At 44.8% G+C, this 17,737-nt stretch overlaps 1 protein-coding gene across 1 annotated transcript in view; it reads right to left on the bottom strand.

Annotated features, from left to right (window-relative positions):
- The window catches only part of LOC145864280 (long-chain fatty acid transport protein 2-like), a 45,886-nt gene that overhangs the window by 9,661 nt on the left and 18,488 nt on the right, over nucleotides 1-17,737 (bottom strand). The window contains exons 4-5 of the mRNA XM_082969782.1: nucleotides 9,847-9,971; nucleotides 9,203-9,397 (exon numbers count right to left, since the gene is read on the bottom strand). Coding sequence (XP_082825908.1) covers nucleotides 9,203-9,397; nucleotides 9,847-9,971 — 320 coding nt within the window. The remainder of the gene's footprint in view (nucleotides 1-9,202; nucleotides 9,398-9,846; nucleotides 9,972-17,737) is intronic.

Raw genomic sequence — 17,737 nt, forward strand, 5'->3', positions numbered from 1 at the left:
TCTTTAAGCCATTTTGCCACAACTTTGGAAGTATGCTTGGGGGTCATTGTCCATTTGGAAGATACATTTGCAACTAAGCTTTAACTTCCTGACTGATGTCTTGAGATGTTGCTTCAATATATCCACATAATTTTCCTTCCTCATGATGCCATCTATTTTGTGAAGTGCACCAGTCCCTCCTGCAGCAAAGCACCCCAACAACATGATGCTGCCACCCCGTGTTTCACGGTTGGGATTTTTTTTGTTTGTTTGTTTTGTACTGGACCCCCGTGGGAATCGAACCCACATGCTCTACCATCATGCTGGCATTGCAAACACCATGCTCTACCAACTGAGCCACAGGGAATGCCTAGGATGGTATTCTTCGGCTAGCAAGCCTCCTCCCTTTTCCTCCAAACATAACGATGGTCATTATGGCCAAACAGTTCTATTTTTGTTAAATCAAACCAGAGGACATTTCTCCAAAAAGTACAATATTTGTCCCCATGTGCAGTTGCAAACCGTAGTCTGGCTTTTTCATGGAAGTTTTGGAGCAGTGGCTTCTTCCTTGCTGAGCGGCCTTTCAGGTTATGTCGATATAGGACTCGTTTTACTGTGGATATAGATTATTTTGTACCTGTTTCCTCCAGCATCTTCACAAGGTCCTTTGCTGTTGTTCTGGGATTGATTTGCACTTTTCGCACCAAAGTACGTTAATCTCTAGGAGACAGAAGCCATCTCCTTCCTGAGCGGTATGACGGCTGCGTGGTTCCATGGTGTTTATACTTGCGTACTACTGTTTTTACAGATGAACGTGGTACCTTCAGGCATTTGGAAATTTTTCCCAAGGATGAACCAGACTTGTGGAGGTCTACCATTTTTTTCTGAGGTCTTGGCTGATTTCTTTTGATTTTCCCATGATGTCAAGCAAAGAGTCACTGCGTTTGAAGGTAGGCCTTGAAATACATCCACAGATACACCTCCAATTGACTCAAATTATGTCAACTAACCTATCAGAAGTTTCTAAAGCCATTTTTGGGAATTTTTGCAAGTGTATGTAAACTTCCGACTTCAACTGTATGTAGTGTAATGTATGTATGTAGTATAATGTATGTAGTGTAAAGCATCTATGTAGTGTAATGCATCTATGTACTGTAATGCATCTATGTAGTGTAATGTATCTATGTAGTGTAATGTGTGTATGTAGTATAATGTATCTATGTAGTGTAATGTATCTATGTAGTGTAATGTGTGTATGTAGTGTAATGTATCTATGTAGTGTAATGTATCTGTCACAGTATCTAACGAAGGTGGCGCCCCTCCTCGGTCGGGCGGCGCTTGGCGGTCGTCATCGCCGGCCTATTAGCTGCCACCGATCGTTGTTTCTGTGTCTTTTGGTTTTGTCTGTCTGTCTATCTCGCACCTGTTTTGTGTTTGTCATTAGTGGGGGGTTATTTAGTGTGTATTTTCAGTTGGGGTTCTCGTGCGGGATTGTTTATTGTCCACTCAGGACAGTTGTGATTATAAATTGTTATTGTAGATTATTATTGCCGGGCTGCACCCCGTGCGCTTTCGTTTCCAGTGCGCTTATTTTGGGGAGGTGTTTTTCCCCTGGCAGACTTCGCCACGCGCCTGGTGCCCTACGGCTATTGCGTGTCAATAATATTATTAAAACACCGTTGCTCCGGCCCTCTGTCTCCTGCTCCTGATTCCACCTCTCCACTGGTCCTAGACAGTCGTGACAGAATCCCGCACCGAATATGGAGTCAGCAGGAGCAGAAGCGCCGTCCATGGCTGAGCAGGTCTCTCAACACGCCAGCCTCCTCCACCGCCTCGGCTCGGCCATGGACCAGGTGTTGGCCCGGTTGGAGAACTGGAAGAGAGGTGCTTCCCCAGCTGGACCAGCTCCGGTCCCTCACCCTGCGCCCCTACACACACCCCCTGAAGCGGCCGCCGGTGGTATCCGGATTACTCCTCCCCGGGAGTTCGATGGGACGGCCGCTGGGTGCAAGGGGTTTTTGCTCCAATTGGAACTATACCTGGCGACCGTCCGCCCCCCCCCTTCCGACGAAGAGAGAGTGAGCGTCCTCGTCTCCTGTCTCACGGGTCGAGCCCTGGAATGGGCCAATGCGGTCTGGGATGGCCCAGACTCGGCTCGGGGCGACTACCCTGAGTTCACCCGCCGCTTCCGGGCGGTTTTCGATCATCCCCCGGAGGGCAGGGCGGCGGGTGAGCGGCTATTCCACTTGAGACAGGAGACGAGGAGCGCTCAGGATTTCGCCCTAGAATTCCGGACTCTCGCCGCTGGATCGGGGTGGAACGAGCGGGCCTTGATAGACCACTATAGGTGTAGCCTTCGCGAGGACGTCCGCCGGGAGCTGGCCTGTAGGGACAACACCTCCACCTTAGACCAACTGGTGGATTTGTCCATTAGACTGGACAACCTGCTGGCTTCCCGGGGACGTTCCAGTCGGGGCCTGTTCGTTCCGCCTCCCAGTCCCCCCGCTCCACAGCCCATGGAGATAGGGGGGACTGCGTCGAGGAGGACCGGAGGGGGGGGTCTCTCCTGCACCCGATGTGGACGCAGAGGACACACTGTGGACCGGTGCTGGAGTGGTCCCCCCGGGAGTTCGGAGGGCAGGCAGAGCACTACTTCGAACCCCCAGGTGAGTCCGCACCAGCCACACCCAGAGCCCCCTGTCGACCACATGTACACCTCTGTTTGTTTTCCTGATTTTTCCCCTCACTTCCAGTATAAGGCACTAGTCGATTCAGGTGCAGCTGGGAGTTTTATGGACCGTGGGTTAGCGAAGAGGTTAGGGATTCCCCTGGTTCAGCTGGACCACCCCTTCCCTGTGCACGCCCTAGATAGTCGACCGCTAGGGTCAGGCCAAGTAGGGGAGGTCACAGTGCCACTGGTTATGCAGACGTGGGGGGGTCATGAGGAGCGTATCAGCCTGTTCCTCATTGACTCCCCAGCGTTTCCGGTGGTACTGGGAATCCCCTGGCTAGCCACGCACAACCCGCAGATTTCGTGGAGACAGAGGGCTCTTACGGGGTGGTCGAGGGAGTGCTCAGGTAGGTGCATAGGAGTTTCCATCGGTGCGACTACGGTGGAGAGTCCAGACCAAGTCTCCACCGTGCACATTCCCTCAGAGTATGCCGATTTGGCTATCGCCTTCAGTAAGACGAAGGCGACTCTATTACCCCCCCATCGACGAGGGGATTGTGCGATAAACCTCCAGGCCGACGCGGTTCTTCCTAGGAGTCACGTCTATCCTCTGTCTCAGGAGGAGACAGTGGCTATGGATACATACGTCACTGAATCCTTGAGACAGGGATACATTCGGCCATCTAAGTCCCCCGTCTCCTCGAGTTTTTTTTTCGTGAAGAAGAAGGAGGGAGGTCTGCGCCCGTGCATTGACTATAGAGGTCTAAATGCTATCACAGTGGGTTTCAGTTACCCGCTACCTCTCATTGCTACGGCAGTGGAGTCATTTCACGGGGCGCGCTTCTTCACGAAATTAGATCTCAGGAGCGCATATAACCTGGTGCGTATCCGAGATGGAGACGAGTGGAAAACCGCATTTAGTACCACATCGGGCCATTATGAGTACCTCGTCATGCCGTATGGGTTAAAGAACGCTCCCGCTGTCTTCCAATCCTTTGTGGACGAGGTCCTTCGGGACATGCTCGGGCAGGGTGTGGTGGTGTACATCGATGACATCCTGATTTGCTCCGCCACACGCGCCGAGCATGTGTCCCTTGTGCGTAAAGTGCTTGGGCGGCTGCTGGAGCATAACCTATACGTCAAGGCTGAGAAATGCGAGTTCTTCAAACGAGCCGTCTCATTTCTAGGATATCGCATTTCCACCTCGGGGGTAGAGGTGGAGTGTGACTGCGTGACGGCTGTGCGTAATTGGCCCACCCCAACCACTGTGAAGGAGGTGCAGCGGTTCTTGGGGTTCGCTAATTATTATCGGAGGTTTATCCGGGGTTTTGGTCAGGTGGCGGCTCCCATTACCTCACTGATGAAGGGGGGGCCGGTGCGGCTACGATGGTCAGCAGAGGCGGACAGAGCCTTCCATCGTCTGAAGGTTCTGTTTACCAATGCACCTGTCCTGGCGCATCCGGACCCCTCCTTGCCATTCATAGTGGAGGTGGACGCGTCCGAGGCTGGGGTAGGAGCTGTGCTATCGCAGCGCTCGGGCGTTCCTCCGAAGCTCCGCCCATGTGCCTTCTTTTCTAAGAAGCTGAGCCCGGCGGAGCGCAACTATGATGTGGGGGACCGGGAGCTGTTAGCCGTGGTCAGGGCTTTGACAGTGTGGAGACATTGGCTTGAGGGGGCACGTCACCCTTTTCTCATCTGGACCGACCACCGTAACCTGGAGTATATTCGGGCAGCGAGGAGGCTTAATCCCCGTCAGGCAAGGTGGGCCATGTTTTTTACGAGGTTTCACTTTACCCTCTCGTACATTCCAGGTTCCCGGAACCGGAAGGCTGACGCACTGTCGCGTCTCTACGACACCGAGGAGCGGACCATCGATCCCACTCCCATACTCCCCGCCTCCTGTCTGGTGGCACCGGTGGTATGGGAGGTGGATGCGGACATCGAGCGGGCGGGTCGGTCAGAACCCACTCCTCCTCAATGTCCCGTGGGCCTGAAATACGTTCCGCTTGGTGTCCGCGATCGTCTGATCCGATGGTCCCACGCTCTACCCTCCTCGGGTCATCCTGGGGTGGAACGGACAGTGCGGGGCCTGAAGGGAAGGTACTGGTGGCCCACCTTGGCTGAGGATGTTCGGCGTTATGTCTCTTCCTGTTCGGTATGCGCTCAGTGCAAGGCTCCTAGGCACCTGCCTCGAGGGAAATTACAGCCCCTCCCCGTTCCACAGCGGCCTTGGTCTCACCTCTCGGTGGATTTCCTCACGGATCTCCCGCCGTCCCAGGGTAATACGGCGATCCTGGTCGTTGTGGACAGGTTCTCTAAGTCCTGCCGTCTGCTCCCTTTGCCCGGTCTTCCTACGGCCCTGCAAACCGCGGAGGCCCTGTTCACCCATGTCTTCCAGCACTATGGGGTGCCCGAGGACATCGTATCTGATCGGGGTCCCCAGTTCACGTCCAGGGTGTGGAGATCGTTTATGGAGAGGCTGGGGGTCTCGGTCAGCTTGACCTCGGGGTTCCACCCCGAGAGTAATGGGCAGGTGGAGCGCATTAACCAGGATGTGGGCAGGTTCCTGCGGTCGTATTGCCGGGACCGGCCAGGGGAGTGGGCGCAGTTCGTGCCATGGGCCGAGATGGCCCAGAACTCTCAGCGCCACTCCTCTACCAACCTATCACCCTTCCAGGTGGTATTGGGGTATCAGCCGGTCCTGGTGCCATGGCAACAGAGCCAGACGGAGGCTCCTGCGGTGGATGCATGGGTGAAGCGCTCTCAGGAGACCTGGAATGGTGTCCAGGTGTGCCTAAGGAGGGCTGGTGAACGTCACAAGGTGAGCGCTGACCGCCACCGCAGTGACGCCCCCGTGTATAATCCGGGGGACAGAGTCTGGCTCTCGACCCGGAACCTGCCTCTCCGCCTGCCCTGCCGGAAGCTGGGTCCGCGGTTTGTGGGGCCGTTCAAAGTCCTGAGGAGGATAAACGAGGTGTGTTACAGGTTACAACTCCCTTCATATTACCGTATTAACCCCTCGTTTCATGTGTCTCTCCTCAGGCCAGTGGTAGCTGGTCCACTGCAGGACGATGAGGTGCTGGAGGTCCCCCCGCCCCCCCTGGACATCGGGGGGGCCCCGGCGTACACAGTCCGAGCCATCCTGGACTCCCGACGTCGGGTCGGGGGCCTGCAGTACCTCGTGGACTGGGAGGGGTACGGTCCGGAGGAGAGGTGCTGGGTTCTGGCGGCGGACATTCTAGATCCACCTATGCTACAAGAATTCCACCGTCGCCGTCCGAATCGGCCGGCGCCTCGCCCTCCGGGCCGTCCCCGAGGCCGGCGTCGGCGCGCGGCTGGAGCCGCGCGTCAGGGGAGGGGTACTGTCACAGTATGTAACGAAGGTGGCGCCCCTCCTCGGTCGGGCGGCGCTCGGCGGTCGTTGTCGCCGGCCTATTAGCTGCCACCGATCGTTGTTTCTGTGTCTTTTGGTTTTGTCTGTCTGTCTATCTCGCACCTGTTTTGTGTTTGTCATTAGTGGGGGGTTATTTAGTGTGTATTTTCAGTTGGGGTTCTCGTGCGGGATTGTTTATTGTCCACTCAGGACAGTTGTGATTATAAATTGTTATTGTAGATTATTATTGCCGGGCTGCGCCCCGTGCGCTTTCGTTTCCAGTGCGCTTTTTTGGGGAGGTGTTTTTCCCCTGGCAGACTTCGCCACGCGCCTGGTGCCCTATGGCTATTGCGTGTCAATAATATTATTAAAACACCGTTGCTCCGGCCCTCTGTCTCCTGCTCCTGATTCCACCTCTCCACTGGTCCTAGACAGTCGTGACAGTATCTATGTAGTGTAATGTATCTATGTAGTGTAATGTATCTATGTAGTGTAATGTATCTGTGTAATGTATGTATGTAATGTAATGTATCTATGTAGTGTAATGTATCCATGTAGTGTAATGTATATGTGTAGTGTAATGTATCTGTGTAATGTATGTACGTAATGTATCTATGTAGTCTAATATATCTATGTAGTGTAATGTATGTATGTAGTGTAATGTATCTATGTAGTGTAATGTATCTGCTGTATGTAGTGTAATGTATCTACTGTATGTAGTGTAATGTATCTATGTAGTGTAATGAATATATGTAGTGTAATGTATCTATGTAGTGTAATGTATCTATGTAGTGTAATGTATATATGTAGTGTAATGTATGCAGTCCTTCCCCGGGAGCTCTTCCCGTTCCATGATCTCGCCATCACGGTTGACAACTCCATTGTGTCCTCCTCCTAGAGTGCTAAGAGCCTTGGCGTGACCCTGGACAACACCCTGTCTTTCTCCGCTAACATCAAGGCGGTGACCTGATCCTGTAGGTTCATGCTCTACAATATTCGCAGACCCTGCCTTACACAGGAAGCGGCGCAGGTCCTAATCCAGGCACTTGTCATCTCCCGTCTGGATTACTGCAACTCACTGTTGGCGGGGCTCCCTGCCTGTGCCATTAAACCCCTACAACTCATCCAGAACGCCACAGCCCGTCTGGTGTTCAACCTTCCCAAGTTCTCTCATGTCACCCCGCTCCTCCGCACACTCCACTGGCTTCCAGTTGAAGCTCGCATCTGCTACAAGACCATGGTGCTTGCCTACAGAGCTGTGAGGGGAACGGCACCTCCATACCTTCAGGCTCTGATCAGGCCCTACACCCAAAGAAGGGCACTGTGTTCATCCACCTCTGGCCTGCTCGCCTCCCTACTTCTATGGAAGCACAATTCCCACTCAGCCCAGTCCAAACTGTTCGCTGCTCTGGCACCCCAATGGTGGAACAAGCTCCCTCACGACGCCAGGACAGCGGAGTCAATCACCACCTTCCGTAGACACCTGAAACACCACCTCTTTAAGGAATACCTGGGATAGGATAAAGTAATCCTTCTAACCCTCCCCCCCCAAAAAATATATAGATGTACTATTGTAAAGTGGTTGTTCCACTGGATATCATAAGGTGATTGCACCAATTTGTAAGTCGCTCTGGATAAGAGCGTCTGCTAAATGACGTAAATGTAAATGTAAATGATGTATCTATGTAGTGTAATGTATCTACTTTATGTAGTATAATGTATCTATGTAGTGTAATGTATCTACTGTATGTAGTGTAATGTATCCACTGTATGTAGTGTAATGTATCTATGTAGTGTAATGTATCTATGAAGTGTAATGTATCGACTTTATGTAGTATAATGCATCTATGTAGTGTAATGTATCTATGACGTGTAATGTATCTACTTTATGTAGTATAATGCATCTATGTAGTGTAATGTATCTATGTAGTGTAATGTATATACTGTATGTAGTGTATTGTATCTATGTAGTGTAATGTCTGTATGTAGTGTAATGCATCTATGTAGTGTAATGTATGAATGTGGTGTAATGTATCTATGTAGTGTAATGTATCTATGTAGTGTAATGTAACTACTGTATGTAGTATAATGTATGTATGTAGTATAATGTATCTATGTAGTGTAATGTATCTACTGTATGTAGTATAATGTATGTATGTAGTGTAATGTATCTATGTAGTGTAATGTTTGTATGTAGTGTAATGTATCTATGTAGTGTAATGTATCTACTGTATGTAGTGTAATGTATCTATGTTGTGTAATGGATGTATGTAGTGTAATGAATCTACTGTATGTAGTGTATCTATGTAGTGTAATGTATGTATGTAGCGTAATGTATATATGTAGTGTAATGTATATATGTAGTGTAATGTATATATGTAGTGTAATGCATATATGTAGTGTAATGTATCTATGTAGTGTAATGTATGTATGTAGTGTAATGTATATATGTAGTGTAATGTATATATGTAGTGTAATGTATGTATGTTGTGTAATGGATGTATGTAGTGTAATGTATCTACTGTATGTAGTGTATCTATGTAGTGTAATGTATGTATGTAGCGTAATGTATATATGTAGTGTAATGTATGTATGTTGTGTAATAGATGTATGTAGTGTAATGTATCTGTGTAACGCATCTATGTAGTGTAATGTATCTATGTAGTGTAATGTATCTATGTAGTGTAATGTATCTATGTAGTGTAATGTATCTGTGTAATGCATCTATGTAGTGTAATGTATCTATGTAGTGTAATGTATGTATGTAGTGTAATGTATCTACTGTATGTAGTGTAATGTATGTATGTAGTGTAATGTATGTATGGAGAGTAATACCTATGTAATAGCTATGTAATACGAGCATCTAATAACAATGAAGGTAGTATCGTGCCACCAGAAAACAAAGATGTTCTACTTCTACTTGAGTTTCCATACAGAACAGTGTCCTGACACACTTCATCACACTGACATAATACATCTCACATAGACTGTCAGGAATAGAAACAAGGTAGTCTTTCTCAGAAGCTCAGTGTCTGCATCCCAACGGCACCCTATTCCCTATATAGTGCGCTACATTTGACCAGAGCCCTATTGACCCTGGTTGAAAGTAGTGCACTATAAAGGGAATAGGCTGATATTTGGAACACAGGAGCCATTATTGTCCCAGACAGTAGTCTCACTTTATGAAGAAAATGCTCTTTGCCGATCGCTCCGACTTTCCCGATGTAGTTCATGAAGCCGACGTGTCCCTCGGTGGCTCCATAACATTCACAGATACGGACGTCACCAAAACGCTGCAGGAACTCTGACCAGGTGTCTGCTCTAAGCCCGTTACCCAGGGCCAGACGTACCTTGTGATGCCTGTCATTATCTTTCTGAGGAGAGGAGAGGAGAGGAGAGGAGAGGAAAGGAGAGGAGAGGAGAGGAGAGGAGAGGAGAGGAGAGGAGAGGAGAGGAGAGGAGAGGAGAGGAGAGGAGAGGAGAGGAGAGGAGAGGAGAGGAGAGGAGAGGAGAGGAGAGGAGAGGAGAGGAGAAGAGAGGAGAGGAGGGGAGAGGGGAGGAGAGAAGAGAAGAGGTGGGGAGAGGTGAGGAGAGAAGAGGAGAGGAGAGGAGAGAAGAGGTGAGGATCAGAGAGAGGTGAGGAGCGGAGAGGAGAGAGGATAGAGGTGAAGAGAGGAGGAGAGAGGAGGAGTGGAGAGGAGAGAGGATAGGATGTACAGGTATTTGGTTTACATTGATTAGTGATTTAATACTACCAGCCCATTTATTTTTGGTCTTTAATGGTCTGAATGATGAAAGTAACAGGAGGCATGTGTTCCAGTACCTTGGGTGAGTTACAGAGGTACCTCATGATCTCTCCTATGTACTGGATCACAGTCACCTTGTGTTTCCTGCAGTCATCCCAGAAGTTAGAGGCAGAGAATTTACGCCTCAGGACAACGGTGTTGCCTGAGAGGAGAAGATAAAGCATTCAACTGAGCTCAGAACCTCATGGACAAACAAACTAAATAACTAACTGACTGACAAAATGATTACCTAACAAACTAACTCACTGACTGACTAAATGATTACCTAACTATCTAACTAACTAACTAACTGACTCACTAAATGATTACCTAACTAACTGACTGACAAAATGATTACCTAACAAACTCATTGACTGACTAAATGATTACCTAACTAACTAACAAACGAACTAACTAACTAACTAAGTAACTAACTAACTCACTCACTCACTCACTGACTGACTAAATGATTACCTAACTAACTCACTGACTGACTAAATGATTACCTAACTAACTAAGTAACTAACTAAGTAACTAAGTAACTAAGTAACTAACTAACTAACTCACTGACTGACTAAATGATTACCTAACTATCTAACTAACTCACTAACTGACTGACTAAATGATTACGTAACTAACTGGCTGACAAAATGATTACCTAACAAACTCATTGACTGACTAAATGATTACCTAACTATCTAACTAACTAACTCACTAACTGAATGACTAAATGATTATCTAACTAACTAACTAACTAACTAACTAACTAACTAACCAACTAACTAACTAACTAACTAACTAACTAACTAACTAACTAACTAACTAACTAACTAACTAACTAACTAACTAACTAACTAACTAACTAACTAACTAACTCACTCACTCACTCACTCACTCACTCACTCACTCACTCACTCACTCACTCACTCACTCACTCACTCACTCACTCACTCACTCACTGACTGACTAAATGATTACCTAACTAACTAACTCACTGACTGACTAAATGATTACTAACTAAGTAACTAAGTAACTAAGTAACTAAGTAACTAACTAACTAACCAACTAACTCACTGACTGACTGACTGACTGATTGACTAAATGATTACCTAACTATCTAACTAACTCACTAACTGACGGACTAAATGATTACCTAACAAACTAACTAACTGACTGACTAAATGATTACCTAACTAACTAACTAACTAACTAACTAACTCACTGACTGACTAAATTATTACCTAACTAACTAACTAACTCGCTCACTGACTGACAAAATGATTACCTAACTAACTAACTCACTAACTGACTGACAAAATGATTACCTACAAACTAACTCACTGACTGACTAAATGATTACCTGACTAACTCCCTAACTGACTGTCAAAATGATTACCTAACTAACTAACTGACTGACTGACTAAATAATTACCTAACTAACTCACAAAATGATTACCTACAAACTAACTCACTGACTGACTAAATGATTACCTAACTAACTGACTGACTGACTAAATGATTACCTAACTAACTCATTAACTGACTGACTAAATGATTACCTAACAAACTAACTCACTGACTGACAAAAGTATTACCTACAAACTAACTGACTGACTGACTAAATGATAACCTAACTAACTCACTATCTGACTAAATGATTACCTAACTAACTGATTGACTGACTAAATGATTACCTAACCAACTAACTAACTGACTGACTAAATGATTACCTAACTAACTAACTAACTAACTAACTAACTAACTAACTAACTGACTGACTGACTGACTGACTGACTGACTGACTGACTGACTGACTGACTGACTGACTGACTGACTAAATGATTACCTAACTAACTAACTAACTAACTAACTAACTAACTAACTAACTAACTAACTAACTAACTAACTAACTAACTAACTAACTAACTAACTATCTGACTAACTAACTAACTAACTAACTAACTAACTAAAGCACAGTCCCCTTTGAATGGTTCTGGTTAGGGCCAGGAGTTGTTCCTGACCATGTTACTGGACCAGGAAGGAATAACTCTGGGCCCTAGTTAAAATCTAACTCACTGACTGACTAAATGATTACCTAACTAACTGACTGACTGACTAAATTATTACCTAACTAACTAACTAACTGACTGACAAAATAATTAGCTAACTAACTAACTAACTGACTGACTGACTAAATGATTACCTAACTAACTAACTAACTAACTGACTGACTGACTAAATGATTACCTAACTAACTCACTATCTGACTAAATGATTACCTAACTAACTGATTGACTGACTAAATGATTACCTAACCAACTAACTAACTGACTGACTGACTAAATGATTAACTAACTAACTAACTAACTAACTAACTAACTAACTAACTAACTAACTAACTAACTAACTAACTAAGTATCTAACTAAGTAACTAACTAACTAACTAACTAACTAACTGACTGACTGACTGACTGACTGACTGACTGACTGACTGACTGACTGACTGACTAAATGATGACCTAACTAACTAACTAACTAACTCACTCACTGACTGACAAAATGATTACCTAACTAACTAACTCACTAACTGACTGACAAAATGATTACCTAACAAACTAACTCACTGACTGACTAAATGATTACCTAACTAACTAACTAACTCACTAACTGACTAAATGATTACCTAACTAACTAACTAACTAACTGACTGACAAAATGATTACCTACAAACTAACTCACTGACTGACTAAATAATTACCTAACTAACTGACTGACTGACTAAATAATTACCCGACTAACTCCCTAACTGACTGACAAAATGATTACCTAACTAACTAACTGACTGACTGACTAAATAATTACCTAACTAACTCACAAAATGATTACCTACAAACTAACTCACTGACTGACTAAATGATTACCTAACTAACTAACTGACTGACTAAATGATTACCTAACAAACTAACTGACTGACTGACTAAATAATTACCTAACTAACTCACAAAATGATTACCTACAAACTAACTCACTGACTGACTAAATGATTACCTAACTAACTGACTGACTAACTAAATGATTACCTAACTAACTAACTAACTAACTAAAGCACAGTCCCCTTTGAATGGTTCTGGTTAGGGCCAGGAGTTGTTCCTGACCATGTTACTGGACCAGGAAGGAATAACTCTGGGCCCTAGTTAAAATCTAACTCACTGACTGACTAAATGATTACCTAACTAACTGACTGACTGACTAAATTATTACCTAACTAACTAACTAACTGACTGACAAAATAATTAGCTAACTAACTAACTAACTGACTGACTGACTAAATGATTACCTAACTAACTAACTAACTAACTGACTGACTGACTAAATGATTACCTAACTAACTCACTATCTGACTAAATGATTACCTAACTAACTGATTGACTGACTAAATGATTACCTAACCAACTAACTAACTGACTGACTGACTAAATGATTAACTAACTAACTAACTAACTAACTAACTAACTAACTAACTAACTAACTAACTAACTAACTAACTAAGTATCTAACTAAGTAACTAACTAACTAACTAACTAACTAACTGACTGACTGACTGACTGACTGACTGACTGACTGACTGACTGACTGACTGACTAAATGATGACCTAACTAACTAACTAACTAACTCACTCACTGACTGACAAAATGATTACCTAACTAACTAACTCACTAACTGACTGACAAAATGATTACCTAACAAACTAACTCACTGACTGACTAAATGATTACCTAACTAACTAACTAACTCACTAACTGACTAAATGATTACCTAACTAACTAACTAACTAACTGACTGACAAAATGATTACCTACAAACTAACTCACTGACTGACTAAATAATTACCTAACTAACTGACTGACTGACTAAATAATTACCCGACTAACTCCCTAACTGACTGACAAAATGATTACCTAACTAACTAACTGACTGACTGACTAAATAATTACCTAACTAACTCACAAAATGATTACCTACAAACTAACTCACTGACTGACTAAATGATTACCTAACTAACTAACTGACTGACTAAATGATTACCTAACAAACTAACTGACTGACTGACTAAATAATTACCTAACTAACTCACAAAATGATTACCTACAAACTAACTCACTGACTGACTAAATGATTACCTAACTAACTGACTGACTAACTAAATGATTACCTAACTAACTCATTAACTGACTGACTAAATGATTACCTAACTAACTAACTGACTGACTAAATAAATGATTACCTAACAAACTAACTCACTGACTGACAAAAGTATTACCTACAAACTAACTAACTGACTGACTAAATATTAAGTACTGACTAAGTATTTGTTTTATGTGGTTCGGGCTGGTTGTGTTTATAGGAGGGTGTTTGATTTATTATTCCGGGGTTTTGGGCACTGTTCTATGTTTATTTATTTCTATGTTTAGTCTAGTCATTTGTATTTCTATGTTTAGTTTATTGGGGGTTGGACTCTCAATTGGAGGCAGGTGTTTTCTAGTTGCCTCTGATTGAGGGTCCTATAAATAGGTATGTGTTTGTATTAGTATTTTGTGGGAGATTGTGCTGTGTATAGCTTTGTGCCTTACCGGCCTGTTATTAGTCGTTGTGTTTTTTTGTGTACGTGTTTGTTTTGGTTTACCTTCTCTGTCCTTAATAAAAAGAAGATGAACTAACTAACTAACTAACTAACTAACTAACTAACTAACTAACTAACTAACTAACTAACTAACTAACTAACTAACTAACTAACTAACTAACCCTAACCCTAACCCTAACCCTAACTAACTAACTAACTAACTGACTGACTGACTGACTGACTGACTGACTGACTGACTAAATGATTACCTAACTAACTAACTAACTAACTAACTAACTAACTAACTAACTAACTAACTAACTAACTAACTAACTAACTAACTAACTAACTAACTAACTATCTGACTAACTAACTAACTAACTAAAGCACAGTCCCCTTTGAATGGTTCTGGTTAGGGCCAGGAGTTGTTCCTGACCATGTTACTGGACCAGGAAGGAATAACTCTGGGCCCTAGTTAAAATCTAACTCACTGACTGACTAAATGATTACCTAACTAACTGACTGACTGACTAAATTATTACCTAACTAACTAACTAACTGACTGACAAAATAATTAGCTAACTAACTAACTAACTGACTGACTGACTAAATGATTACCTAACTAACTAACTAACTAACTGACTGACTGACTAAATGATTACCTAACTAACTCACTATCTGACTAAATGATTACCTAACTAACTGATTGACTGACTAAATGATTACCTAACCAACTAACTAACTGACTGACTGACTAAATGATTAACTAACTAACTAACTAACTAACTAACTAACTAACTAACTAACTAACTAACTAACTAACTAAGTATCTAACTAAGTAACTAACTAACTAACTGACTGACTGACTGACTGACTGACTGACTGACTGACTGACTGACTGACTGACTGACTAAATGATGACCTAACTAACTAACTAACTAACTAACTCACTCACTGACTGACAAAATGATTACCTAACTAACTAACTCACTAACTGACTGACAAAATGATTACCTAACAAACTAACTCACTGACTGACTAAATGATTACCTAACTAACTAACTAACTCACTAACTGACTAAATGATTACCTAACTAACTAACTAACTAACTGACTGACAAAATGATTACCTACAAACTAACTCACTGACTGACTAAATAATTACCTAACTAACTGACTGACTGACTAAATAATTACCCGACTAACTCCCTAACTGACTGACAAAATGATTACCTAACTAACTAACTGACTGACTGACTAAATCATTACCTAACTAACTCACAAAATGATTACCTACAAACTAACTCACAGACTGACTAAATGATTACCTAACTAACTAACTGACTGACTAAATGATTACCTAACAAACTAACTGACTGACTGACTAAATAATTACCTAACTAACTCACAAAATGATTACCTACAAACTAACTCACTGACTGACTAAATGATTACCTAACTAACTGACTGACTAACTAAATGATTACCTAACTAACTCATTAACTGACTGACTAAATGATTACCTAACTAACTAACTGACTGACTAAATAAATGATTACCTAACAAACTAACTCACTGACTGACAAAAGTATTACCTACAAACTAACTAACTGACTGACTAAATATTAAGTACTGACTAAGTATTTGTTTTATGTGGTTCGGGCTGGTTGTGTTTATAGGAGGGTGTTTGATTTATTATTCCGGGGTTTTGGGCACTGTTCTATGTTTATTTATTTCTATGTTTAGTCTAGTCATTTGTATTTCTATGTTTAGTTTATTGGGGGTTGGACTCTCAATTGGAGGCAGGTGTTTTCTAGTTGCCTCTGATTGAGGGTCCTATAAATAGGTATGTGTTTGTATTAGTATTTTGTGGGAGATTGTGCTGTGTATAGCTTTGTGCCTTACCGGCCTGTTATTAGTCGTTGTGTTTTTTTGTGTACGTGTTTGTTTTGGTTTACCTTCTCTGTCCTTAATAAAAAGAAGATGAGTGCACATATTCCTGCTGTGTTTTGGTCCACTCTACCCTATGACAACCGTGACAGAATCTCCCCACAAACACGGACCAAGCAGTGGAGGAAGGAGCAACAGGTGGACTGTCGGGAGTTTTGGACTTGGGAGGAAATTCTGGCCGGAGAGGGTCCATGGAGGAAGTCTGGTGAGGACCGGGAACGCTACTGGGGAACACGGCTGGCTAGGAAGCCGGAGAGGCACCCCCAAGACATTTTTTGGGGGGGGCACACGGGTAGTTTGGCTGGGCCAGGCAGTAGACCTAAGCCAGCTCCCCGTGCTTTTTATGAGAAGCAGGTGGAAAAGAGAGCGCCGGAGTACGCGGAAGTGCGCATGATTTCGCCCGCTCTACGCACGGCAACCATCAGGCAGCCCAGTTCGCCCTGTGCCAGCACTTCGCTTGTGCAGGGCTACTAGTTCCATCCAGCCAGGACGGGTTGTGCAGGAAGTGCGATCGAGACCGCCAGTGCGTCTCCACGGCCCGGTATATCCAGTATCAACACCACGCACCAGGCCTCCAGTGCATCAGCCCAGTCCAATTCAGCCTGTTCCCGCTCCTCCCACTAGCCTTGAAGTGCGTGCCTCCAGTCTGATACCTCCAGTACCAGCACCACGCACTAGGCTTCCAGTGCATCAGCCCAGTCCAGGATGTCCTGTTCCCGCTCCTCGCACTAGCCTTAAAGTGTGTGTCTCCAGTCTGGTACCTCCACTACCAGCCCCACGCACTAGGCTTCCAGTGCGTCAGCTCAGTCTTGAGCTTCCGACGACAGTACTCCGTCCAGAGTGTCCGAAGACAGTGCCCCGTCCAGAGTGTCTGAAGATAGTGCCCCATCCAGAGTATCCGGCAACAGTACCCCGTCCAGAGTATCCGGCAACAGTACCCCGTCCAGAGTATCCGGCAACAGTACCCCATCCAGAGTATCCGGCAACAGTGTATAGTCCGGAACCGAGTGAGACGGCCTACAGTCCGGAACCGAGTGAGACGGCCTACAGTCCGGAACCGAGTGAGACGGGCCTACAGTCCGGAACCGAGTGAGACGGGCCTACAGTCCGGAACCGAGTGAGTCGGCCTACAGCCCGGAACCGAGTGAGTCGGCCTACAGCCCGGAACCGAGTGAGTCGGCCTACAGCCCGGAACCGAGTGAGTCTGCCTACAGCCCGGAACCGAGTGAGTCGGCCTACAGCCCGGAACCGAGTGAGTCGGCCTACAGCCCGGAACCGAGTGAGTCGGCCTACAGCCCGGAACCGAGTGAGTCAGCCTACAGCCCGGAACCGAGTGAGTCTGCCTACAGTCCAGAGC

Source organism: Salmo salar, chromosome 26 (assembly GCF_965601325.2).
Source record: "Salmo salar chromosome 26, fSalSal1, whole genome shotgun sequence".
In the NCBI taxonomy this organism is placed as follows: domain Eukaryota; kingdom Metazoa; phylum Chordata; class Actinopteri; order Salmoniformes; family Salmonidae; genus Salmo; species Salmo salar.